The sequence below is a fragment of the Cajanus cajan genome, chromosome 1 (genome assembly GCF_000230855.2).
Source record: "Cajanus cajan strain Asha chromosome 1, NIPB_CcT2T_4, whole genome shotgun sequence".
NCBI lineage: Eukaryota > Viridiplantae > Streptophyta > Magnoliopsida > Fabales > Fabaceae > Cajanus > Cajanus cajan.
The window spans coordinates 86903270-86930685 of NC_138517.1; the positions used below are offsets into that span (position 1 = coordinate 86903270).

At 30.1% G+C, this 27416-nt stretch overlaps 3 protein-coding genes across 3 annotated transcripts; 2 read left to right on the top strand and 1 right to left on the bottom strand.

The window, feature by feature from the left end:
- The first annotated feature begins 11094 nt into the window (after window positions 1–11094).
- On the top strand, window positions 11095–14369 carry LOC109811553 (WUSCHEL-related homeobox 9). The gene is made up of 5 exons (XM_020375328.3): window positions 11095–11460; window positions 11632–11995; window positions 12271–13125; window positions 13782–13981; window positions 14081–14369. The coding sequence occupies exons 2-5, from the start codon at window positions 11866–11868 to the stop codon at window positions 14084–14086; spliced, it is 1191 nt and encodes a 396-aa protein (XP_020230917.1). The 5' UTR covers window positions 11095–11460; window positions 11632–11865; the 3' UTR covers window positions 14087–14369.
- A 6229-nt stretch (window positions 14370–20598) lies between these two features.
- Window positions 20599–23412, top strand: LOC109811541 (ras-related protein RABA1f). The gene is made up of 2 exons (XM_020375312.3): window positions 20599–21091; window positions 22737–23412. Exons 1-2 carry the CDS (start codon window positions 20871–20873, stop codon window positions 23167–23169), a joined length of 654 nt encoding a protein of 217 aa, XP_020230901.1. The 5' UTR covers window positions 20599–20870; the 3' UTR covers window positions 23170–23412.
- Window positions 23413–24143: 731 nt separating this feature from the next.
- On the bottom strand, window positions 24144–26625 carry LOC109811580 (uncharacterized). The gene is made up of 2 exons (XM_020375362.3): window positions 26213–26625; window positions 24144–24465 (listed from the first exon to the last, which is right to left on the bottom strand). The coding sequence occupies exon 1, from the start codon at window positions 26595–26597 to the stop codon at window positions 26226–26228; it is 372 nt and encodes a 123-aa protein (XP_020230951.1). The 5' UTR covers window positions 26598–26625; the 3' UTR covers window positions 24144–24465; window positions 26213–26225.
- Window positions 26626–27416: the final 791 nt, after the last annotated feature.

The window sequence follows — 27416 nt, forward strand, 5'->3', positions numbered from 1 at the left end:
AAATATTTAAAAAGTATACATAATCTTTATTGGTATGTGACCTTTTGGGAGATGACTAAAAAATAAATCGTGAGAATTTATGTTTGAAGTAGACAGTATCATATAAATGTGGAGACATGTGTATATGTAAATTCCAGGTGTCCAATGTACAGTGGTATTAGAGTCTGGTTTATATAGCCTGGTTGTGACACCCTCTACCCCATTATTAATATACAACAAATGTAACAATAAAATATTTCTTTTCTTCTTTTTGAGAAAATAAAATCTTTCATAGTTGACAAATATTTCAAATATAACAAGGTAGAAGATTCACATTCGTAACTCATAAATCATAACTCCAGTGTAAAAATTATAAAAGAAAAGAAGTTAAGATTTTCAATACAATTTAGTGTAAAACAAGAAATCATATATATACAAATAATAATAAAGGAAATATAAATTAACTCCAGTAAAGGTGGCAGTGCCTCCTGGTTAGGAATTAATTTATACTCCCAAATCATATAATAAAAATATAACAAAAATGTACATCTTAGTCTTTTATCAAGAACATTCAAATTACAATTCTTAACATATATTTTACTTGAATTATACATGTTATCTACGTTATCTCTTCGTTAGAAATTACAAAAGAAGAGAAACTAAAGTTATAAAAACAATAACATATTAAACTAAAATAACTATGCCCCGATGTCACATCCTATCAGAGCATGCCCAATTGAAGCCTTTAAGCCTCATCACCAACATCCTCATGATGCTGATCATCTGCAACACAATTTAAAACATATACAAAAACAACAAGGGAGTGAGAAACATCTCACTCAGTTTCAGGTGCAGAAATAACTGCTAGATAACACACACACACACACAACATATATAAGCCACATGTAAACAATACACATAAATAGTCAATATCACATATATATACTCATTTATCATGCTTATGATGTCATGGACTCAACTCATAAATGCATGCATGTGGCGCCATACGGAAGATTCACAATTCATCGTTGGTGACCCTAAGGTACACCTGGTTACATCACTGGTGACCCTAAGGTACACCTTGTTAGTCGTGGGTGACCATAAGGTACACCTGGAGTAATATATGCATATGATGCATGTCATACATTTATAATCTCATTAACTCAACATTTAACTTATTACATAACTTCAGTTAGTACATCATGTCATTATTTGTCATAGTATCATAATCATAGTTTGTCTCAATAGTCCATTCTTAGGTCTCATGTCATTTGTCCATATTTCACATGATCATGTCATAAATACTCCTCATAAGGTCCGCACAAGAATTCACAGAGATCCAGAGAGCATTCTTGTTCATATTAAACCTCATTTATTATTAACATTAATTTCATATTCATTTATTACTTTCAACAAAGAACAAAGTAGAATAAATAGAAAATCGGACAGAACAACGGCACCTTTAACAAAAACAAAGTAGAGTAAATAGAAAATCAAACAGAACAACGACACCTTCAACAAAGAACAAAATAGAGTAAATAGAAAATCAGACAGAACAACGACAAGGGATTGGGGGCCAATCCGACAAACAACTATCCAACAATTATCCCCACACCCCTGAGCGAGGTTCTCACTCCCCCCTTACCTGGATAAGCAGGAGCTGGAACTTGGGCAGGGCCTCCTCCTCTGGATTCTCTCTTTCTTCCCTCTCTTTCTTTCTTTCTTTCTCTCTCTCTCTCTCTCTCTCTCCTCTTTCTCTCTCTAAGATTACCACTTCTTGCTCAATATAAAATTTTCACCCCCCTTGGCCCTATTTATAGGCAAATTGGTGTACCCGGAACGGCCCGTATTGATTTCGGAACGGCTCGTTCCCAAAAAGCAGAACGACCCGTTCCAAAACTAGAACGGCCCGTTCTCAAACTCAGCAGAACGGTCCGTTCTCCCTCCGGAACGGCCCGTTCTCCTTGTTGGAACGGCCCGTTCTGGGCCCGTTCCCAACCTAAAATTTTAGCTTATTTTAAATGCTCAGAACGGCCCGTTCCACTTTCGGAACAGCCCGTTCCGAGTTACTCAAATGCCCCTAATACCTTTATAAAATTACGAAAATGTCCTCAATAATTACAGAAATGCCATTACTAATAAAAATATCCTTTTAAAGAAATTGAGGTGTTACACCGGTAACCTGTCACTTGAGTATTAAAAATTGACATAATGCGAATTTTAATTAGGGGAGGAATTGTTGGAAAATAATTTAAATTTCTAAATTCAAATTTTTAAGATATTGTTTAAATTTTAAAATATATTAATTATTTTAAGATATTATTTAGAATTGAAGTATATTGTATTTATTTTAAAAAATTTATTTTCTCTTTTAAGATTATGATGTTAGGTCAATAAATAGAGACTTTTGAGATGAGAAAAACTACTCGACTTGTTAAAGGGGTCACCATACTAAGTAAGAGAAGGGGTCATATGAATGAAGGTTTGCCAAATTTTGTCAGAAAACTTATAAAGAAGAGTTTGTCAAGTTTTGCCAAATTTCATCTACAATATTTGTGAGGAAGGAGATTTTAAGTTTCACCCATAAAACTTGAAGTATTTTGAGATTAATAGACATTTGTTTTACACATATAATACATTTTGAGATAATATGAACATCCTTATGACGTAAATATGAGAGGTTGAACAATGTTATATAAAATTTTGTGTAATTTTCTATCTCTTTATGATAATATTTTAATGTATTTCTCATTATTGTTGCAAATAAAAAGGAAAGAGTTTTTTTTTTTTCAACAATAGTATGAAAGTCGATGGTTTTGCCTATGTGATTGACTCAAAGTCTCAAACAAGTGTTTGGCAATGGGAGGCAGTCAATCTAAATGTGAGATCCTTTGTATCAAAAGTTTTCCTAGTAGTGTAGAGGTTAGGCGATGTGTCTTGTTGACATGAGTTAAGAACGGTACAAGTATCTAGAATTAACAGGTGTGACTAAAACTTTAAGGGTTATTATTGAATACTTGAAAAAAGGATTTTCCTTGAAGGGGAGGTTAAACCATAATTCTTTGTTTGAGGGGAGGTGAGGTACAAATAAAGTTTCACATTATTGGTTCATGAAAAGAAATAAAAATTTATAAAGCACACATAATCTCTATTGGTATAAAAGCCTTTTGAGATATGATCAAAAGCAAAATCATGAAAGTTGAAGTTTAAAGTGAAAAATATTATATCAATGTAAAAACATGTGTGTATGAAACCCAAGTGTCAAACAAAAAGAAATAGGTAGAAATAAAAATGTGAGTATATTTGATACAATAGAAATATGAAGTGATTTTATAACCATGTTGACAAGGACGGAGCCAAGGGGGGACCTACGGGTGCCACGGCCCCCCCAACAATTTTAATTTTTTTTTATATTTTTTTTATATGCTTTTGATACTTTAATTTTCATTTATTATAAATTATATATTATTTATTCTCGGCCCCCCAGTATTGAAATCCTGGCTCCGTCCCTGCATGTTGAGACTCTATTATCTTGTATACAATATTAATGACGACACTAAAATTAAAACCAATAAACATTATGCCAGTTACATAAACTCTTTACTATTATAACAATTTTAATAGTTATACTAATTAATTATTTATGACCGAAATTGTATTGCTATAAAAGGAAAAATAAACAGAAAATACAAACATTATTTTTTTTTGTAGAAAGAAAATACAAACATTATAACAGCAAAAAAAAAGTAACTCTTTAATTAGTTCTAGAATTATTCATCATTCGCATTTTCTTCCATATATATTTGCACTTTAAATTTACAAAATGTTAATAGACTCAATCCTTTCTTAAAAATTAAAGTCAAATACAAAAAAAAGACTAAAATAAATTATTTTATAAAATGTAATCCTTTAAATAGTTTTTTTTAATAAATTGTATATATTTTTCTAAAAATTTTAATAACCAAATTAATCTGTCAAAGATTAAAAATAATATATAAAAAAACACATTTTCAAATGTGCTTAAGGGCAAACAAATTTAAAAACTAATCCATAATTTAAATATATTTTTAGTCCTTCAAATTTAAGGTAAATTTATTTTCAATCTTTCAAATTTAAAATTGATTTTTTAGTCATGTAATTTCAAAAATCTTATTTTAATTTTTATATTCAAATTTTGTTAAAATTTTTGTCAAATATTATTGGATAAAATCTATTTATTAGTATTCATGTTTATGAAAATATCACATTAAATTTAGTTGATAGTGTATAATTATCTCAATTTTTCTATTTCAAATATGTTATTGGTGATCTTAGAGACTAAAATAATATTTTAAAAAATTATGGAGACTGAAATTAATATATTTAATCCTAATTTATTTATTTTCTGAAGACACATTATAATGGTGATTTTTTTTCTTCTCATGAAGAAGTGATTAGTGCTCAGTAGTCATGTTTTTGCAAAACGAGATTGTTTAGCTCTTTAATTAACATAATATTTTTTTTTCCTTCTTATTAGTGTTAGAACCTGTTGGGTTAGTGTATCAGCATTACAGTTTTCACCTGTGGGTAAAGGTAAAGCAACCCCTATATATCCGAAGCAGCTATAGAAAAAAATCAGTGAGTTGGAAACTTCAAATTTTGTCTCCAATCATTTAGATCTTGTATTTGTGTGATATAATATAATGATAATCAATAATCATGGTTATCCCAGCAGTAAGAAACCTACAGAACAGAAAGCTTTAACATCATGAGATCAGAGTGACTTGACAGAGAAAAAGAAGTGAAGGGAAGAAGCCTTAGGTGGTCCAGCATGAGATTACTTCCTCTCATTTTTGGTGCAGACAGAACGGTGGGAACAGAAAAAGGGAAACATGATTAGAAAGGAAAGCATTAAATAAACATGTGGTGCAGCTAGAGAATCAACTACAAGTGCAATGCAAATGAATGAGATATAATAATTAATGCCATCATAGAGGCAAAGGAATGGGGTATCTGCATTCTGCATTGCCTTGTACGGATATATATGCCATATAGGTACTTGCTTGCGCACGTTTTTCACTTTGCTAGCCTTATATTAATAAATAAGTTGAGTAGGAGTAGGAGTTATGACCAAAACGCCAAATGAGGTTCCAAAAGTTGTAGGCACTACACTAATGAAGCACAAGTATAGTAATGCTACCTCTCAGGAAGGTCTACTTCAGTTGCTTAAGTTGTTTGATGCGATTGTACTCCCAATTTTCTCCCTACTTTCCTCTCTGTCTGCCCTAAACAGAGTTCTCCATGCATGCTCATGGTCCCCTTTTCATATGTCAGACCCTATCAAAACTAAATATTTAATCTTACTTTATATTAAATGCTTTCATACGTAATGCTTCCTACCTTTTCACTATGCCTTCGCTTCTTCATCCATAACAAGTCATGTATTGTGTCTCACCATGCATGAATATGTCATAACTTCATAATTTCCTTGTGTTAACCTTGGAATGCAAAACTTGGATCCACTTTCCCTCTTACTTAAAGTTGCATGTATGAGTGATTTCAAGATCTCAATTAGTTTAGTTGATTAAAATAAATTGGTTGAAGATGAAGAACACGTACTACGTCATGAAGAAATAGACATCATATATGATTACGCAAGGTCCGGAGCAAAACCTTCGTGTCATTTAAGCGCAACAATTTTATGTGTCACTTTTACAATACCATATACACGTTGATGCCTTAGGTTGCCACTTGATCATATATAATTCGTAAAAATAGATCCAATGTGGTTGGACTGGTTTGAGTCCTACGCTAAATTATGAACTTATCAGTGGAAATCAAACAATGATTGAAGGAGAGCAGGGAGAGGGATTGAGTTAGCAAATTATATAACCCAACTATAAATTGATCAAGTGTAACTGAAAATTAAGCAATTGATTTAATTAAGGAATGTATGATGAAGGCAACGATGTTTTCACTTTGATACCATTCAAATTTTTTATCACTAAGCCAACTTTACTAGATATGTAATTTTTAACTACAACAACTTGTCGTGCGTGACACATGACTAACAAGCCTAGATGTAAGTTGAATATGTAGTAGGCTAAAAATAAAAGTTGAATATGTATTACCGTGATAAAACAAACAGAAAAAAAAAAAGGAATACTAGAAGTAAAAAAAGGGGGTCGCTATTGCAACAGATTGGAGGTAGTGTTTTTATTTTATTATATATATATATATATATATATATATATATATATATTTATAAATTTTAAAACCAAGGTAATCGTAGCAAAAGCTTACAATTAATCCCTGGAAATACTAGTATCCCTCTAAGAGGGTGACGGCATGAATATTGTTCTTGCAAGTTCAAGGATCATGGAGAAGCGGTTTTTCTCTTCATATTTTGTAGCATGCTACTGATGCTAGTATCAGTGATGGTTAAAACCATGAACTGTGTGTGTCGCTGCATTTTCAATTGTTCTATTACTGTTGCATTTCCAGAGAAGAAGTCGAATCAAGTAGCTCTAGTTAATTTCTTTTTTATTTTTTTATTTTTATAAATCTTCAAACTATAATAAAATAAAAAATGTTATTTAATCATTTGTAAAATATTTTGTGAAACTGTATAGTGTTTATAATATTTATTAATTTTGTTTTTGTTAGTAAGAAAGAGAAGCAAGGCAATATAATATATATATATATATATATATGATTTCATGCTTATTTTCATTGACGTCTATTCCATTTTATGCCACGATTTTGGATACAGGGCAATAGGGTCTCAACCTACCTATGCATGCCATGCATCTTGCACTCCAAGTCCAGTGTCTGGTCATTCCATTGAATGACAGCTGAATCACAACCTTGTATCATTTTTTCATATATATTTCTGTCAAACTCATTAACTTGTTTCCACAGTCAAACCAAATATATGCATTCGATCTCTTTAAAGGTTTAATTTTACACCATACAATACATTGATGCTTTTTAATATTCAAATTTGTAATAATAATTACGTACTCTATGTACTTTCAGATTCATTTCCATGATACGGAAGTTCTTCTGAAGGTAGAAATCAATAAAAAATTTAAAAAAAAAATCGAATATTCTTGCTACTTTGAATTAGGACAAATCAATATGAAATCTCGACATCTTTTCTGGTAAACGTTATATCACATCTGTTACGACCTCTCTCCTTTTTGTTTTGTTTGTTCGTCATATTATGTTCACACCAGTGGATATCTTGGCAGGTTCTTTTTATTTATACAGCAATTTTCCTGTATTACTATTACACTTTTTTAACATAAAAATAATGATAATGGAAAGTGCATATTAAAATGCATGCTCTCACCGAGTTTTAGTCCGTGCAAAACTGTATAGTTTTCTTTTAGTAAAATTTTGAATTCAAATTTTGTGAGTAGAATAAAAAACGTGATTTGAAGGGGAAATTTTACTAAAGTTAATCACTCAAAATTTTCAGCAGAAATGAGTGATTAGTTATAATTATTTTGCAGTGATAATATTGTTTTAAAAAATGCGTATTTCTAATTTAGTGACTTAAAAAAAAAAGCAATGAAAATAAGATAGTTTATGCATATTATAGTCCAAAAATCAAATTCTGGACAGTTGTATACGTTAGTAAACAATTACAAGTAGATTTGAGTAGAGTGTTTAAAATGAGGACGAATATCAAACAACGACAGTGATAATTGGATAAAAGGGAATGCATAATATTAGTATGAGAATGCACTGAAACACGGCTATAACTTTGCGTATTGAAAGCCGTTATATATAGAATTTGTGAATGGTCTTATATATATCTGCGAGTGGGGGAGTGAACACTGAAGTAATTTATTTGTTTAAACAATGTTTTCATATTTTAAATTCATCGTCAATTTGTTGATTTTTTATTCTTTAATTTATGGACTTGTCATGCAACTTTAGTTGGTTTTGTTTAATTGTGATTTGTCTTTGATTTTTAATTTATATATTTTAAATTTAGACCTTGAAAGTCATAAATCTTCTGCTTATATAGAGATATCTTATAAAATAATTTACAGATAGTATTAAGAAAAATCTAAATCTTACATTAACTAGAAATAAGATAATTAAATAATATATAAGTGAAGAATAATCCTTATTTTACAATTTGATTTTGTAGAATTGAGTTGGATTCAAATTCATTATTATAAGATGATATCAAAACTATCCTAAATTATTAAAAAAAACCACTCACTATTTATTCACGTACTAAAATATAAATTTTATTGCTTTTATTTATTACAAAATAATATTTTGACACTTAAATATCTATTTGACATCTAGAAAGAGAGAGAAAAATAAAAAATAAATATAAATATGATAAGTGATAAAAGAAAAAGAAAAAAATTAATACCGTCAACGTGGTGTTTTAAAAAAATGAAGTTTACAAAAAAAGAAATTACTCTGTTATTTATTTTTAAGGCAATTGTTAACCATATTTCCATATTGCTAAATGCAATTTTTTTCCTCTTCTAAAATAATTTTATTTAAATGCTATTTCTTTATTTCTCATTATTTTCACTCGATCAAACGTATCTTACGCTTTTTTTTTCTTTCACTTTTTATCATTTTTTTCTTATTCTTCGTCATTCTTCACTTATCTTCCTTCTTCTTTGAATTGTTTAGCTTTTTCTAAAATAAAATAAAATAAACTCATACTAATACATTTAACAGTTACCGATTAAAATTTATCAAAGAAGTCATTAAGTTTTAGAAGTCTTAAGGTCTATTAATTTATTCAATGAGATTCTTTTTTTCAGTCTTTGAAGTTTTTTGGTTGGATCTTTCATTTTTTTTATGAGTTGCTTTTTTTTATTAGGTTTCTACCATTTCTTGAATACGGACTCTAATGTCGTATTAAAAATGATTAGATCTAATTAATCTATAAAAGCTAACTCAAAGAAGGACGTACGATTACTTTAATTTAATAAAATATCGAATAAGTTTTAATATCATTAGAAATTGTATATGAATCTTTATTTAAAATTAAGAGAGTTAGTAAACTTTAACTTTTGGGGACTTTTTAACATTGGTATTATATATATTTCTTTCATTGACAAAAAAATTTAGGTAAGTTAATTCTAGGCAGTCACAAAACGGGACACAATAAATCTCAAGATTCAAAGTTTTAAAAAGCTTTTGTGAGATATGAATTCAATTCTTGTTGGACCAACCTATCTTGTTTACTAATTAAACAAGATAGGTGAATAAATATGAATGAACAGTTTTAGAAAAACAAAGAGCAATAGCAATGATGATAAAAAAAAAAGAGTATACCAACATAAAAAAATATAAATCCTTAACATTTTGAATTTAGAATCATACTTTCATATTTATTTCTATCGAACTGACGTGGCTCTTGTTCTTCGAAAGTCGTAATTCTCCAAAAGTTGTATCGAATTAGAAAAAACTGAATTTCGGTTAACCACTTCATAAATAATAATATTTAAATTAAAATTTTTAACATGCTGATAAGAATCGGTCAAACATTAACCATAGGTTTATGACCTTGTTTAAAGCTTAATCTAACTTGTTTAATAAAACATTGTTTAAACCCTAATCTAACTTATTTAATAAAAAATTTATGTTTGAGCTTTAATCTAACTTATTTAATAAAAAATCATGTTTGAGCTTTTAAAAAAAAAATACTTATTTAAAAAAATTAGATTCAGGTTTGTAAAAAAAATTGTTAGATCTGATATGTTAATTTATTTATTTATATGACATAATATATATATATATATATATTAAAATATTAATAACATAATAAAATAAACAAGTTTGTATTACAAAAATTAAATTATTAATATTTTTGATTTACTATATTTAAATATTTTATATTTTCTGTTAGTACAAGATTAAGAAATCAAAAATTGAAACTTTAGTAATTGAATCTTCTTCTTCTCTTTTCCTTAATTTTCATGGATGATTATTCAAAATATAACAAATGTGATATAAGAAATATTAAGAAAGATTTTCTTTTTTGAATAAGATTATCTTTTTTTATCACAACCTCTCTATAAGTATACACTAGTATATATTAGTTGTACCTCATACTTTAGATTTTTATTTTTATTTTAAGTTTTAAATTTTAATAGTAATAGAATAAATTTTTTATCACGCATATTAAAAAAAAGACTTGCATGCATATTTAAAAATAAATTTATTGACTAACAAATTGTTAATTTGAGTAGTACTAAACTCAATTTCTTTAAGTAAGGTCCCATATTAATTAAGACTTGTGTATAAAAAAATATAATTGGGAGTAAAGACCCTACCAAAGGTGGCTAATTAAAGGGTTCCCTAATATAGTTACCGATTAAGTTAGTAGATACTTTATATCAATAATATGATTAAAAATAATTATTGACTTATTTTTAAAATTAAAAGTATTGACTTATTTAACATTATTAATATAGAATAATTTTTTTAAATAGATGAATAGGTTAAATCATGTTTTTTAAAATAAAAATTGATAAATAATAAACCAAATTTATATTTTAAACTGAAGCCAATTTATATATTTAAAATTTCACCCAATTTGACTTGTTCATTTCTTAGATACCATCTCCTCCCTACCATTTTACGTAAAAAATAAAATACGGTAAACAAAGTACACACAAGTGAATTCATGAACTAAATTCATGTTTACAAAATCATTTCCCTTGTTAGATGATATACTTCCATTCCATCTTCTCGGATTGTGGACCAATCTAATTGATCACTTAAATAAGAATTATATAATATTTTTTTAATTATATCATTGGTATAAAATATTTACAAACTTTAATAATGATTAATTTTTATGAAAAAGCTTAGCATGTTTTTTCTATTAACTGGACTTCATATTAATCAGTAAAACCTTACTTAAATGTAGTTGTAGAATGGTTTGTATAGAAGACTGAAATGAGGGGAAATATACAAGTGCATAATGTAGACAATAAATATGCTCCCTCGAGTCAATCCAAACCTTTCTTTGGCCAAAATAAGCTAAAATAGTTGCAATTGCAATTACTAACCCATGGCCATCACCGTTTTCCAATCAAACAAACACCACATACTACTTTCTTGACTTTGAAACACCCCATCCCCCAACCCCTATTTATTTCGACAACCAACCTCTTCCATTAGAATAATCCCACACTTATTTCTACCTCCACTCTCATTAATACACTGCTAGCACTCCCTCCCTTTCTCCCAAAGAAATGTGGCAAAAGGAAGAGACAAAGTGATCAGAACCCACCCCTCTCATGAAAGCCCTAGCATTAAGACCCTCTTCTCTGCCACACAACAAGATTCCTAATTAAGTCCCCAGCATGTTTTCCTTTCCACGTTCCATTTGCTTCTCGTCCGGGGGGAATTTCCTTCTGCTTTAAAGAACCTCCACACACACCTTTTTTCATCCCACTATTAATGCTAAAGTTCTACCTACTATAGCACCAGGGGATGGGAGACATGGTACTCTCTCTTTTTTATTTATTTCAGTTTCCTTTCTACTTCATCTTTCTCACAGGCGATTCCTGTTGCCCTTTCCTCCATTTTTATATATTTAATTAATTCTATAACCCTTTTATCTTTCATTTTATTATGCTAAGTGTGAATAATTTTATGCCTTTTTTTTTGTACTAGATGCCAAGATGTTATTTACATTATGATAAGATCAGTGAGATGCACAGGGAGTAGGGTAGGTGAAGAGCCTATATAAGAAGGCAAGTTATGTGTTGAGACCTAAAAGCAAGAGCAACAAAAAAGTGCTGCTTCTAGATTGTTTTTCTCTTCTGGTTGGCCGTTTTTGTTATCTAACTTTCAGTTCAGTAATTTCCCACCACCTCATTTGCACTTGCCTCCATCATCATCACCATCATGGCTTCTTCTAATAGACACTGGCCAAGCATGTTCAAGTCTAAGCCCTGCAACCCTCACCACCAATGGCAGCATGACATCAACTCTTCTCTCATCTCATCTGCTTGCCACAGAAGCCCTTACACTTCAGGTTTGTCACACTCAAAAACCTCTCTCATCACTCTCCATTTTTTTTTATAACTGAACTTGAAAATCCTTTCCAATTTTGAGTCCAAAGGTCTATCAATTAGTTAATCTATCATAATTTATAACCCATAAATGTATGTACCATCCTTCACTTCAGTTTCTCTTTGAAAATTGACCTTCTTATGTACATAAAATATAAGTAGATACCATTTTTTTAAATTGTTATTTGTATGTATGAAGTTTTTTACTATAGTTTTTTTATTTTATTAAAAATTATAGGAACCGGTTGTGAGGAGAGAAGTCCTGAACCAAAGCCAAGGTGGAATCCAAAACCTGAACAAATTCGCATTCTGGAGGCTATATTCAACTCTGGAATGGTGAATCCTCCGAGGGATGAGATAAGGAAGATAAGGGCACAGTTGCAAGAGTATGGCCAAGTGGGTGATGCCAATGTCTTCTATTGGTTCCAGAACCGCAAATCAAGGAGCAAACACAAGCTTCGCCATCTCCAAAACTCAAAGAACCAGAACCTTGAACCCCAACAAAACCCCACATCGGTCCCACAAATCACTGCAACCTCATCCTCATCTTCCTCCTCAGAGAAATCTTCCCCCAAAGAAATAATACCTACCAAGGTATTCACCATTGGTTTCTCTAACGTCACCGATATGGTGCCTAATTCCCCAACTACTTCTGTGAACCAGACCTATTTTCACACCCACAATGAGTCCACTATGCTTCCACCACCACCACCGCCACCACCACCTGCTGCTGCACCAACTGAGGCTTTTTTCTTCCCAGTGCAACATCATGGGCAGGGAATTGCACATAGTACGGTGACATCACAAGGCTTTTGCTTCTCTGAACTGTCCAACGTTGTTCAAGCACAATCACATGCTCAACATAATGTTGGTCCTTGCACTAGCCTTTTGCTCAGTGAGATAGTGAGTCATGGTGCTGCTGCATCAAAGAAGGATCTGGAACATGACAAGTCTCTGAAAATAATGCACCAGCCCTCACTGCTTAATTTCTGTGTCACTCCCACAACAATAGCTCCTACAACTTCCACTGTTGTACCTCCCATCACTACCTCCACTACTGCTGTTCTGTCCTCCATCGTTGCTCAATCTCAAGGTAATTAATTTATAGTTTTAATTCCCTTATGATATATATCTTTCCTGTAATCTTTGTACTTACTGAAATAATTTTTTTTATAACTTTTTATGATGTTAAATCTATTTTAAAACATTTAATATAACATATCAAGAGAACTAATAAAAATAAAAATAAAAGAGTATATAGCATTACAAGTTAGTTTACTGTTGAATTTGGTTTTGCATGGTGATCTGCAGAAATGTGCTCTACAGTGCATTTTTTTTTCTCCACGCCCTTAAAACTATTTCTGGTGACAAATATACAGTGTTTCATTCTTAATATTCTTAATAGTGCTTAGTTGCTTATCACCTTCCAAGCAAAAAATGGTGAGTTTAGCATATTAACAACAAGAGTGAGGTAATTTGTTTTTTCTTTTCTTTTTATAACACTTGTGTAATAAAGAGAAATAAACAAAGAAGGAAAAACTTATTAGATAAAATCTGTACTGTAAATAAAATAAAAAAGTATAATACTAAGTTTTATAACTATTAGTTATTAGATTGGAGGTGGGTACCATGAAGTTTGGGTCACGTGTGCATGGCTAATGGCTTTAATTGGCCTTATCTTATAGTTGACTTGTTGTAGCTAGCTTATGTTTTCGACTTGCACATGAGAGATGTTTCGGTGTATCTCAGGTATGGGAGATCCAGCTGCTGCGGCGAGATCAACGGTGTTCATTAACGATGTGGCATTCGAGGTAGCAGTGGGACCTTTCAACGTGCGTGAAGCCTTTGGAGACGATGCTGTGCTCATCCATGCCACTGGTCAACCTGTTCTAACAAATCAATGGGGTGTCACTCTTCAATCACTCCAGCATGGTGCATGTTATTATTTGGTGCGCACGTTAGCAATAACTCTTTCTTTCTTTTTTTGTGATCATAGCTTTTCTTATTTTTAGTATTATGTTCACATAATTTTTTTTATCTTTTTGCAGATATAGGAAGGAGAAAGCTGAATGATGAATGGGAGATTTTACGTTTTAGATATGGTGTTCTTTTTTATTATTATTTTTCTATCTATTTCGGTCTTTCTCTGTCTGTTTTTTTTCTCTTCTTATCTATGTCTACGTGTGTATTACTATCAGGGTTATTGAATAGGGGTTTGTAGACACTGCTAATTATGGTCTATCTTGATCAAGTATGGTTATATATTATGACGTTGTTGACAGGATCATATGTAACTTTTCTCCTAAATTAGTTTAAAAGCAAATGATCGTTAACATATGTGGGTTATGGATGTTTGTTCATTATACTATTGTTATCGATCGGAAAAGTTTATTGGTACGTAGTCCGAAAATGTAGTTATATTAAAATCGTATATTTTAATTTGCACCGACGATACAGTGATTTAGAATTCGAAGTACTGTTCAGATGAATCCTTGTGTTCTGCTATGATGCTTGCTTTTGGGTTGCGTATGATTAATTTGAAGTTACAATTATTACTTCATGACGTTGCTTTTTTAAAGCTTCATTTCAGTGAAAATATATAATTGGGTTTTTTTAACGGAAGGTAAGAAATATTTGTGTCCACGGGAGGCCTACCATATATATTTTCCCCGTGCAATAATAATAAGGTCAATGAATAATCACTAAAATTGAAACTGAAGATAATGCTTATTTATTTATTTTTCACTACAATAAAATTTGTTATTAATAACAATTATTTAATGACAATAATTTAATTACTACTATTTAATTATATAATAAAAATATTAACGACTAATATATAATAGTCACTAAAAATGTATTTAACTATTTATATTACACTAAAGTTTAGTGTTAACGATAATTAATTATTAGAATAAACTTAAGTCTCACATCGATTAGAGATAAGATAATTAAATAGTATATAAGTGAGTAATAACTATCACTTTATAAGTTAATTTTATAGTGTTAATTCTAAATTGGTATCAAATCACTTATTCTAAATTGGTATCAAATCACTTACTATTACCAAGTTCAATAGTACTATAAAACAATTAGAGAACAATTTTCATCTTATAAATATCACATTTCTTGAGAGACAAGACAATTAAAAAAATAAATTAAAAAATATACAAATAGAAGACAACCCTCATCTTACAAATTCCACATCGACTAAAGATAAATAAAGTATATAAGTTATGAATTTAGAAGAAAAAAAATTATAGGAATAAATTATTTAAAGTTTTACTAGCAAAAGATAAAAGTCACTAAATGGATAGAAAGGAGACAATTGAAAAAAAAAACTTTTAATAACCTTTAAAATGACTACTAGAATTGCCACTAAAAAAAATAAGTTTTTTCGACAATTTAGTAAGTATTTACCAACATTTTATATAAATGTCAGTAATAGTATTAGCGACCCTAGATACACCATTCATTATTTAAATGTTGATAAAAAAAATAATGATCATTTATATGGCTGCTAAAGAATAAATTAATTGTCACAAAAAATTAATTTTGGTGTAGTATTTGTTGGATGTGGAGATAATGTTTATTTTTTTTTAGGTTCGTTCCTGGAGTATCCACCGCCGACAACAGTGACTAATCTCCTTGCTACGTTGGAGGCACCTCAAAGGGATGGGATAGCTGGCCCCAAGATTTAACGCGGCTGCATACACAAGACAGGATTCGAACCCTTGACCTTGCTTAAGCGTGGAGATAATGTTTATTTGAAAGTACACTAGTTTTTTTTTCTTTCTATCTAATTCTATTCTATAATATGTTTGAGACTTATTTTTGAAGAATTTAGTGAAAAATTAATTATTTGAATAAAGCCAAATCTTCTTAATTGATAATCCTATTTATTTATTTTTGAAAGTAATTATATATTAATTTGAGGCTTGAAAAATTAAAATTATCAGAAAATTTATTATTAACAATTATTTAATGATAATAAAATAATTATATCTATTTTATTATCTAATAAAGATATTGATGATTAATTTATAACAACATGTAGAATAATTATCAAAAAATATTTTGAGTCTTTAAATAATTGTCAAAGAATACTTTGTTCACATAACATACAATAACTATTATAAAGATCTTTAACAATATATAAGAATAATTGCCAATAAATATTTTACTCACACAATATACAAGAACTAATATAAATGCTCATAAAGATTATGCAACCATTTTTATTACTATTAAAAATGTTGATAAACATTTTGCAACAATTTTTATTACTATTAAAATCAATATTAAATACCATTAGTGAAACGTTCAATTTTCAATTAAGAATTGCGTAATGTTAATAAGTAGCGATTTCTACAAAACTAATTAATGAATTTGAGTATCCAATACCAAAATTGCGAATAGGTTCAACATTTTGGGGCCTATTTACAATGATCAAGGTAGGGTGTAAGGTATTTTTATCATTTGATTAAATCATTACAAAAACTAAACCGAAAACGTGATAGTTGCATATATATTTTACTAATGTCATCAAGCGAAGGTGATAGACAAATATTTTTGAAGGCATAAATAACATGGAAGTCTCTGATTAATTAAGATGTATATATGAGAGATTGGTGGTAAACGTGAGTGTATGCCATTTAAAAACGCATCTTGTTTGGGTCTGACCCGAAACGGAATGGTACCAACGTTTTTGACACAAAGTGGCAAATTGAAGTTTGTCTTGAGCTAGGTGAAGAGCAAGAAGGAGACTCTTCTGCACTGTTCCTTTTTTCCTATCACCAAACAGGAGAGTGGTTGTTGACGAGAGGTCACAAGTCACAGATTAAATGGTTTACGTGTTCTTTCATAACAACAGTGTTTCCTCTCATGATGCCTCGATTTGACACACCGATTTGGATTTGTCTCTGCACACTCTCTCCAATCCTCATGCTATGTCACACCCCAACATCCCTTTTCTTTTCCTCCAATTAATCTTTTATGCTATGTCACCCCATCCTAAATCCTAATCCTTCAGCATCAAGTATCACGTATACATATGATCACAAACTTATAATCATTACCACCACCATTTCTTTTATTTGCAAACTCGATCGTATGATGTGAATGGTATTTCTTATTTTCCTTTAATTTGATTAGGTGATGGGTGGAGAGGAAGCATGGTTGAGGAAATCAGAAAACTATTGTGTGTGTGTTTCTGGTCACTTGGAAGTGATGTTTGGTTTGGATTGTACTGCAAGTGAGCATATAGGTGCTGCTAATATGAAAAGAGTAACTTTATTTTGTACTTGCATTGCACCTATATATAAAATGAATAAATAAATAAATGATTATTATAATTATTCCCAACCAGGACGAGGGTGTTAGGTAAACAAACAGTCAGCTTGACTTTGATTCTTCTTAATTATTGGATTTCTTCGACTGCATTCTCTCCAGGAATTCATCAGTTTGGTTTAGGTTGGAAATTGGTATCACTGTTTACCATCAGCCTCCTTCATCAAATTGAGTTATTTTAACATATATGTTCTTTTTTAAGTTCTCACTTTAATTAATAATATGGTTAAAATATAATACATAATTGAGAAATAATTTATATTTTATAAATTAATTTTGTAAGATTAAATTAAACTTTAATATCCTTTTTAAAGATGTTAATTTTTTTCTTTCTAATTTAATATATTCATTTTTGGTGCTAATATATATATTTTTTAATTTTTGTTATGTATCATTTATTAACGTCACATGTATTGTGATGACGTGAGAAAAACACTTTAATGTGAATTTCTTTTTTACTTGTTTAAATGTCTTTTTTGTCTTATAATTTTATTTATTTTATCTTTTAGTTCTTATAACTTTATCATTTTAGTTTATATAATTTGAAATTTCTATTTTAGCCTATATAATTTGAAATATCCTCAATTAATCTTTATACATGCCTTTTTTTTTTAGTTTTGTCATTTATTTTTATTAATGTCATTTGTATTGTGATGACGTGGTAAAAATTACTTTAAAATGTCATTTTCAATGTGATTTTTTTTTATTTGTTGAAATTACCTTATATTGGATTTTATTATTCAACATTGACAACTTTGTGATTGACTTAAATTTGGGACCACAATGACCATTTTTGAGCTTTGGTTCTTTCTTTCTTATAATGAGAGGCATTGCCAGAGTTAAAAGTACTAATAACTTGAATTTATAAAAGGTTTGAGTGTTAATTAACATGAACATAAGTCATTGTTCGTCAAGGGAGGAGAAAGGAATTGCTTCAATGAGCAATAGTAGGATACTTTTTTTAAGGATCACTTATTGCACATGCAAATGAAGGATGTATCTAGGTACCTATTATTAAGATCACATGTAAGAAGTATGTTTATATGTCATCTTGTCTATCTAACGAGAGTACTCCCAACTTCATACCTTTTGCATCAAGAACTCTAATAAAAAATGGTAACATCTCATTTTAGTAAATAAAATAATATAAAGTATAATATGTGATTTGTTTTATTTGCTTGAATAATATTGTTTAATTGGGCTTGTAAAATAAAATAAGGGTGTTTTAAAAAATAAAATGAATTGGAGTAAGTGCATCATGTTGATGGGTGAGTACTGGGTTTGGACTCCAAGAGCCCAACCCATTAGTTTTCCTAAGTGAATGTATGAATGATTAGTTACTTTACATCTAAGTCTTGTATTTTGGCTTCCAATGCTTGAAAGGGACTCTAGAGGAAGTTTTGCCTAAAGAGCATGAGGAGTAACGTTTGGTTTCTTGACATCATAACCAAAATTTTTGTAACCATCATTTGATATAAGATAGAGAGTAAAATTATCTTATATATATGCATATATAAATACTATGGATAGTGAGACAATTCCTAAAATTCTTTAGGATTTATGTTTTATGACTAAACCCTAAACACCTCAACAGGAGTTTTGATAACATGTGTTGTGTGATATTAATCAATATTTTATTAAAGGAATTACTTATTTGATTTGGGTGATTTGATGTATATGATTTAACTTTTTGTCATTGTATGAGTTTAGGGTTCTTATGCGCTTGAATAAGATTTTTGTGTAATTTTCTATTATGCTTGAATTCTTTGAATCAAGTTACTTGTTATGTGTTATTAGATTGACAAAGATAAATAGAGTGGAATTTGAGTTACAAATAGTGAGAAATTGAGGTGAAACTTGCCTTTTAGAATGGGAAACACGCCTATACTAAATTAACCATTATTGTATTAAGTGAACTATGATTGTACTCGATAGTGAATACACATATGTTGAAGGACTATGATTATGTTGTTTTGAGTGAAATTTGAAGATAACCTTACTTTTGAGAGTATGACTGCTAAAAGTTAACACGGTCATATTATGGTCGTGCATAATATAACATGTTTTATGTTGAATTTGTGTTTTGTGTGTACACAATAGCCATTGTATTTAATATATAAAGTAGATTTATAAAAATTAAAATTAATTTATTTTCTATATATTTTTTAAACATTTTTCCCTTCAAAATGTTATTATCATATTTAATACTCAATTTGCTGATATCACTGAATTTAATTATGAATTTAGCATAAAGTGAAAACAATTTAAAATAAAGTTTAAAAATGTATATATATTATCAATATTATATATTTTATACCGTCAACAAATGACAATTTTTTTTATTATAATTTTTAAAATAATTATTATAGTCAATAAAATTATTATATAAATTAGTTAATGATTATATAGCAGAATATTGTTGGTGCATATATTTTTTCTTTAAAATAAATTATTTGAAATGTCAAATGGTGACAAAAATTAGTAGGAACACATTTTTTTTTTGTAGAGACATTATTCAATAGAAAAGTTTGAATAGGCTAATTACACATATTTTGATTTGTTTGTTTAATTTTTTCTAAAACCCTCAAACCGTATTTTTTTAAACAGTAATTTATAAGAATAAAATATAATTAAAGTAGAATATGTAAATTCAACTCTCGTATAAGTTTATGAAAATATAGGCGTTTTACTTTTAGTTGTAACAATATTTAGTTATTTTGAGTGTGTTTGACACAAATCAGTTAATTTGTAACTTATTTAATTTAATTTAAAAATTATTTGACTAAATAAATTTATTTAATAAAGAACTTATTTTAATGACATGCTTCATTTTCTAAAATACTTAATTTACTCGGTAAAAAAAAACTTAATTTACAATTTTTTAATTTTTTTATCATCATTATTTTATTTAATTTCTCCTTTAACATTTTATGTTAAAAAACCTTGAATACACTATCTGATTTTTTACTTTCATCAAACATCGTTTCTTTAAAATATAGAATGATTAAAATTATGATATAAATTTACTTATACTATCTTATTTATTTACTAAACTCATATATCATTCTAATATTTACAAAATGATAATAAGAGCCTATTTAATTTTTCATTAATTTTTATTGACTTTTGAAACAAAGATAAAAAAAAAAAAAAATAAATAGGAGAATGAAAGTGTAAGCAGTGGCATGATAAAAAAGAAATGGAAAATAAAGGTAATTGTTTGTTTGAGAATTGAGACCTTACAGTCACCACTCTCAACAATTTGCCAACTAAGAAACCCCACATTTCCAGCTTTGCTCTTTCAACTTCTTATTGTTACCAAAAGTTGTTCCAAATCTCGATTTCAAAACAAAGTACGTTTCTTTCATCATAAATATAGATTCGCCGCAACCCATTTGAATCTGTGAGAGAAGGAGCATATCAAAATCATTTTTTCCCCTTGATTTTCTCTTTAGCCAAACACCAGATAGAAAAGTGTGTGTGTGGCTAATGGGGGCGTACAGAGCTGATGAGGATTACGATTATCTTTTCAAGGTGGTGCTGATTGGGGACTCTGGTGTGGGAAAATCCAATCTTTTGTCGAGGTTCACCAAGAACGAATTCAGCCTTGAATCAAAGTCCACCATTGGGGTTGAGTTTGCCACCAGAAGCATTAGGGTAGATGATAAGGTTGTCAAGGCTCAGATTTGGGACACTGCTGGCCAGGAAAGGTCCACATTCCCTTCCTTATGCTCTCTATCTCTTGTCTCCTTTATGTTGCATTTTGGTTGGTATGTTAGTCATTGCCCATGATGTGTGTGTGTGTGTGTTTTTTGGAAGTGTGTAAATGTCCATGATTTTATTGTCATGATGGGTATGTGGCTTGTGAGTTGGTCTTTCTTTTCTTGCATCCTTTATGCTGATAATTAGATAAGCTGATGAATTGGAAGCTTTTCTGAAATTCTGTTTTACATCCTTGTGTTTGGGAATCGGAAAAGTCATTGCCTATAAATTTACACGTATAAAGTTGAATTTTATTTGCAGTAACGCTTGTGTTACTGTATGATTATTGGACCTCTATGAACTTTTACTTCGGATTGACTTTCAAACCGTTAACTCTGTTTATGGACTCATAGCTGGTCCTAAGCCCTGAGTAAAAGAGGGGATTGTGTTAGGGTTGTAGCAGCCAATGTTTTTGAAATCTCAAACATGAATCACTCACGACTTTCAAACCTTAGCATTGTGCATTAAGTTCTTGTTGCAATAATCTGAATTATGGCATTTACAAAATGCAGATAATTAATAGCTCTTTTTTCACACACTTAATTTCTAAATGCAAACAGGTCAATGTTGTTATGAGCATTTTACTCGTTTCATCTTTGACAGAAATGTTAGAGTCGCTGGTAAATATGCAACAAGCATATACTAAGCAATAAAAGATTTGAAGTTATCCTTGCATTTGCATAGCTTACGAATGTCTCTATGTTTGAATAGTAAGATGATCTAATTATCTTCAAACCATTTTGTTGGCCTGATTTTCTCTTATTTGACCTGGGCTTTAAATTGGCTTGTTATGTTTTATCAAAATGACTTATAAAGTCCTTGCATTGATGATTTCCGTGTTGTAAAAATTGAATTCTGGTGTTGTTAAAATGTGAAGATCCCCCCTCCCCCTCCTTAAGATTGGTGTTAAATACTGTTATTATTATTATGGTCATAGCAGCATAATGAATATTTAGACATTGCTGATCGTTGGTGTGCAAAAGTGGATGTCAGTCAGCTCTTCGAGCTTATTTCCTTATAATGAAACGATATTTTAGTGGAACTTATTAATATATTGTATTTTCTTGGTTTGATTATATTCTGTGCTACTAGAATTTATTATCTATTCTCAGTTTAGCTGCGTTGCTTTGTATGTAGTTTTATAGGTCTGCAGGTGTTAATATGATTTCGATTATAGCTTTCTTTCTGTTAGTTTTTGTTTTCAGAGATCCAATACTTTTGCCTATGTTGCTTTATTCCAAAAACGGCACCTTCAACAGTTCCTGTCCATTCTGCTTTAGTATATCCAAGTCGAAACTTGAAAATCATTATGATTTTGATGATTGTAGACAATCAGATTGCTTGAGGAGGATAAATTTATTAGCAAAATGCACAAAGCAGATGGAAGAATGAAAATAAAAACATTAGTTTTTGCGGTGAATTACATTGATCATTCATAGCATTGTATTGTTTAATAATGGCTAAAGATTAAATGCTTGAATAATATAGATACCCTGTAATGAAACTCAGTAATCATGTTGATTCATTACCCCAACAAGATTCATAATCAACTTTTCATGCAAGGTAACTTAATTTGATTTTCCTTTACTAAAGGTACCGAGCAATCACCAGTGCATATTATCGAGGAGCTGTTGGTGCTTTATTAGTCTATGATGTTACCCGCCATGTTACATTTGAAAACATAGAGAGATGGTTGAAGGAGCTCAGAGATCACACAGATGCCAACATTGTGGTGATGCTTGTTGGGAACAAAGCAGACTTGCGCCATTTGCGGGCAGTTTCCACCGAAGATGCTACAACTTTTGCGGAACGGGAGAAAACATACTTCATGGAAACATCTGCCCTTGAGTCCATGAATGTTGAAAATGCCTTCACAGAAGTGCTGACACAGATCTATCATGTTGTAAGCAAGAAGGCCCTTGAAATTGGTGATGATCCAGCAGCATTACCAAAAGGGCAGACTATAAATGTTAGTTCTCGTGATGATGTATCAGCTGTGAAGAAATCTGGTTGTTGTTCTAATTGAGCATGCAGTAAACCTCTGTATTTTCACTTTAAAGTTTAAACCTATGTTCTGTTTATATCTATGTAGAGTTCAGCCTTACAGCATGAAAATGAATGTCTAGTGAGCATTACAATCTAAACTTTCTGCTTTGGAATACAGAGAAATCGGTTCAATGGAAGTCATTTGTTTAGGAAACATGCACTTTCATTTTGCTTGATGCCCTATACTGTTGTTTCATGAAGCTATTGAATTATTTCAGATTTATCGCAGTTTTCACAGGCTTCTTTATATTTTTTGTTCTTTTTCATTCATGCAGATTCATGCTATCCAAATTTATTTTGCACCCTCTGAAAGTTAAATTCTGAATTCGCAAGTAAAGTTATTTGCGCATTGTTTCTTCAAAACTGAGTGTTGGGCCGGATTTCAGAAGTTACAAAATATTAGATAATAAACAGATTTTTTTTTTGTTACATCTGTAGCTTAAAACCGAAAGATACTTGAGAATAACTATAAAAAAAAAAAAAATAGCATCCTCTCTTTTATTTCATTACTTTTATTGAGGAAAAAAAAACCTTAATTGTAGTCGGAAAAAAATACTATCTAACAACCTAGTTTGCAATATTTTCCAATATTGTTATTTAGTATTTTGGGTTTTAATAGTTTTGTTGATCTAATTGCTCTAATGCTTATTTGACAATTTTAAACAATTTTACTTGTCATTCATCAAAGATAAACAATCAGTGCTCACAATCAATTTTTTTTTTTTTGCTTGTTGGGATGATTAGTAGATTAAACATTGATTTAATTAAAATGAAGTTACTCGATAAAGTGATTATTTCAAAGGGATTTCCGTAATATTTCACATTACAATTAGAAGCTCCCACAAAGATGGAGGTCATACTTACTAACAACCATGTGCTATTTCACATCATTTGCTTTTTTTTACTATGATTGCGATTGTTTGATGGAATGTAATTACATTTGCGATTGTCAAGTTTGAACATCAAACGGGACCAAACTTGAACCTTAATGGATCCTAATCAATCATAAATTACAAGTAAGGAGGAAGCACTTGAATAGTACAATCTTTTTCCTAACGTTCATTCCATACCAAAAGCATTTGAATATACACAATGTTTTGCCTTACATCCACATCGATACAGTGACAAAACCCAGTTTAAGAGAAGCAAAATAACCATTGTATCACGAGACTCGATTATAAACATCATACTTCCTTATTAGACAATTGCAACCAAGGTGCCAGGGCTTTTGTCAACCAAAAGCAGTTCTTGTGTGGCTTGATTCCAGTCAATGGGCCTGCAGTCCCATGTTTTCATTAACGAATAAAGAGTGTACCATGGTCAAGAGATCCACAATTTTGTTTTATGGAAATGCAGAGAGAAGTTAATATAACAAACATGAAACTAATAACGTGAGGAGAAAAACCAATTCTTCCCCGCATTATCAATTCATTAATCTGGATTTGTTCACTGTATTTCAGGATTCTAACCTTAATTAGACAATCATTTTCACTTAAAAAATTAATCGAGTAAAATTTATGAACTGGAATGTTTGGTTAAAACAGGAAATGCCTAGTAGAAACAAGACTATGACAGTATTTTGAGACAGGTAGAACAAGTGTCTATCAATTTGACTTGTTCATAATTCCATTGAATCTATAGGGTATCTATTGAATAAAGGTAGCAACTTTTTTTAGCACTGCTGAAGCATGTAATCCTTTAATCAAAATCATGAGATTTAGCATGTATGATTATTATTATTTTTTTATCTATTCTATTTTTTTTAAATAATAATAAAAGAAAACTGCCCAAATAGATAGATAATTGTTCATACAGATTTGATCGCAGGAGGATTAGACATAAAAGACAAACATGCATTTAAACCTCAGAATGAAAATACTCGAGATACATTAATCATAAAACAGATACCTATTAGCTAGTGTTACAGAAGACAGGAAAAAGGCAGATGAAAACAATAACTATACTTAGAAATAGTCCGATTCCAGTCAAACATATGAATGCAACAAACAATATGCAGCCACGTTCAATCAGCTCGCAAAATATCAAAAACCAAAACAATAGGAAACAAAATTAACTATATAGCCAGCAAATTATCTGTGATACTGTACACTCGAAGTGATTAAAATTTTTGGACTTGGAATAACTATTGTACCACTACCATCAGCGGAGCAAAGCACCAAGACTCAATGCATGCAATACACCCAACACAAAAAGTAGAATAAGTTTCAAAAGGACAAAACATACAACACGAACACTTCATTAATGTACCAATAGGAAGAAGAAAAGTATTTTAGGCTTTATTATGCCTCAATACACAATCATTTTTCAGCAGCCAAATTTAATTACAACCAAGCATAGGCTAAATATGCAATTTTCAAAGCCAGTTTTATCAAATGACACCGTCATGGTGACTGATGCATCAATCCAGAAACTGTAGGTCACACTCTTCATGGGACATACTTGCAACAGTATCACACATGGAAACTAAAGTTACAAAACTTTATAAATACATAATAATGTCATAAACAAAAGCTCCCCGGCAAAACTGAATTGTAACACCAGTATCACCTTTATCATCATAGACCACAACAAAAACCACACGAGTCTTGAGACTTCAAATCAGAAACATTGGCATGAGTCCCAAATACACCATTTACTGATAATAGATTGAAAGTAACACTTGACATGACATCCATCAGACAAGTTTCATCTTCAACTTCTTCCTATTCTTTTCTACACAAATTCACTACCCCTAACACAAAAGAAGCTGTTTGTTTCTGGTGACTTATACATGACACTAATAGGACTGATTCAACCAAAAAGCCTTAGAATTGAATGATGGGAAATCAAAAGACCAACTTTAATAATTTTCTGACTCCCAAATCCGAACAACCCAATTCAGATTCTATCCAATATTCCTAACATCCAAAATGCCAATTCAAAAAAGGGGACCCAAAACAAAAAACATTAAGAAAGAGTGAAAAAAAAATGGAAGCTTGAAAGAGCAAATTGATGAAAGAGACCTTAAAAGAAGCATCAGGGGTGAGTGTTGTCTTTATCAGAGGGTTTGTTGGAGTTGAAAGAGGGAATGGGGTTCTCTCCCTTGATGATCCAGCCGAGGGCAAAGAAGGCAGTCCCAGCAAGAATGGCAGTGCCCCAAGCGTGAGAGTACCATTTACTGTACTGTCTGATGGCATACCTCCATTGATCTCTCAGAGTTGCTGCATCCGGAATCTCTCTTTCTGGTGGGTTTATATGACTCTTCGGCCCTGAAATTTTTTTGGGGCCATCGTCACCAGGAATCTTACCTGAGGAAGAAGAAATTTTTTTGGGGTTATTCTCTGTCATGTGGTCGTGTGTCGATTGTTTTGCTTTCCCTTTTTCGTTTATATATAAAAAGAGGAGCATCTAAAGATTCAAGACATAGGAGATAGGACATAGGAAATTGTTTGGATTAATGTTATGCTATTTTTTTATTTGAGGATATATAACACAACTTTATAATAGAAAGATGTTGATTTTGGAATTTAGAGTCTTGTTTTTTTCATCATTTAAAATGTCTTTGATTAATAAAACATGTGTATATTTTATAAATTTTTATTTCTCTTTTTATTCTTAGACAAAACTATATATACAGTGATTTGGTTAGTTAAGAACACATGATTTGAAATTGAATCGCTACTTAAGTTTAATTTTTTTCTTGACAACATTATAGACTTAGTTTTTATTCAATGTAGATATTAATTTACATTTATATTTTCTATCGGATATTCACAGGTTTCTTAGATATAATAAAATTTGAGTATTTGTTAAATTGACATGGTTATATTAAGCCTAATAATATGTCTTTTATGTTAGAGAATAAATTGGGTTAGAATTTAAACGAGTTTGATTTAATTCATTTTTTTAGTTTGAATTTATTTTGGATTTAAGTTCAAAATTAGTTCGATTGAGTTTATTAGTTTAAATTACATGAATTGAAAGTTAAAATTTTTAAATTTTATATATTTCAAAATTCTAATTTATTAATAGATTTTAGATAAAAATGTTTTTTTAAAATAAAACTAAATTTATTTTATTAGTTTTGAAAGAATACAAAGTTTAACTAAAAAAATAAAATTACAACAAAAATATGTATAAATAAAAAGTCTCCTCACATAAATAATAAAAAATTAATTCATAATCATGAAACTTAAAAATACCTATTTCCTATATTATTATTATTAT

Excerpts from the sequence above, each read along its gene's own strand:
- LOC109811553 (XM_020375328.3), top strand. The coding sequence starts at position 11,866 with ATGGCTTCTTCTAATAGACACTGGCCAAGCATGTTCAAGTCTAAGCCC. Across the intron at positions 11,996-12,270 it reads CAGAAGCCCTTACACTTCAG|GAACCGGTTGTGAGGAGAGA; the intron begins GTTTGTCACACT and ends TAAAAATTATAG. Across the intron at positions 13,126-13,781 it reads CATCGTTGCTCAATCTCAAG|GTATGGGAGATCCAGCTGCT; the intron begins GTAATTAATTTA and ends GGTGTATCTCAG.
- LOC109811541 (XM_020375312.3), top strand. The coding sequence starts at position 20,871 with ATGGGGGCGTACAGAGCTGATGAGGATTACGATTATCTTTTCAAGGTG. Across the intron at positions 21,092-22,736 it reads GACACTGCTGGCCAGGAAAG|GTACCGAGCAATCACCAGTG; the intron begins GTCCACATTCCC and ends CCTTTACTAAAG.
- LOC109811580 (XM_020375362.3), bottom strand. The coding sequence starts at position 26,597 with ATGCTCCTCTTTTTATATATAAACGAAAAAGGGAAAGCAAAACAATCG.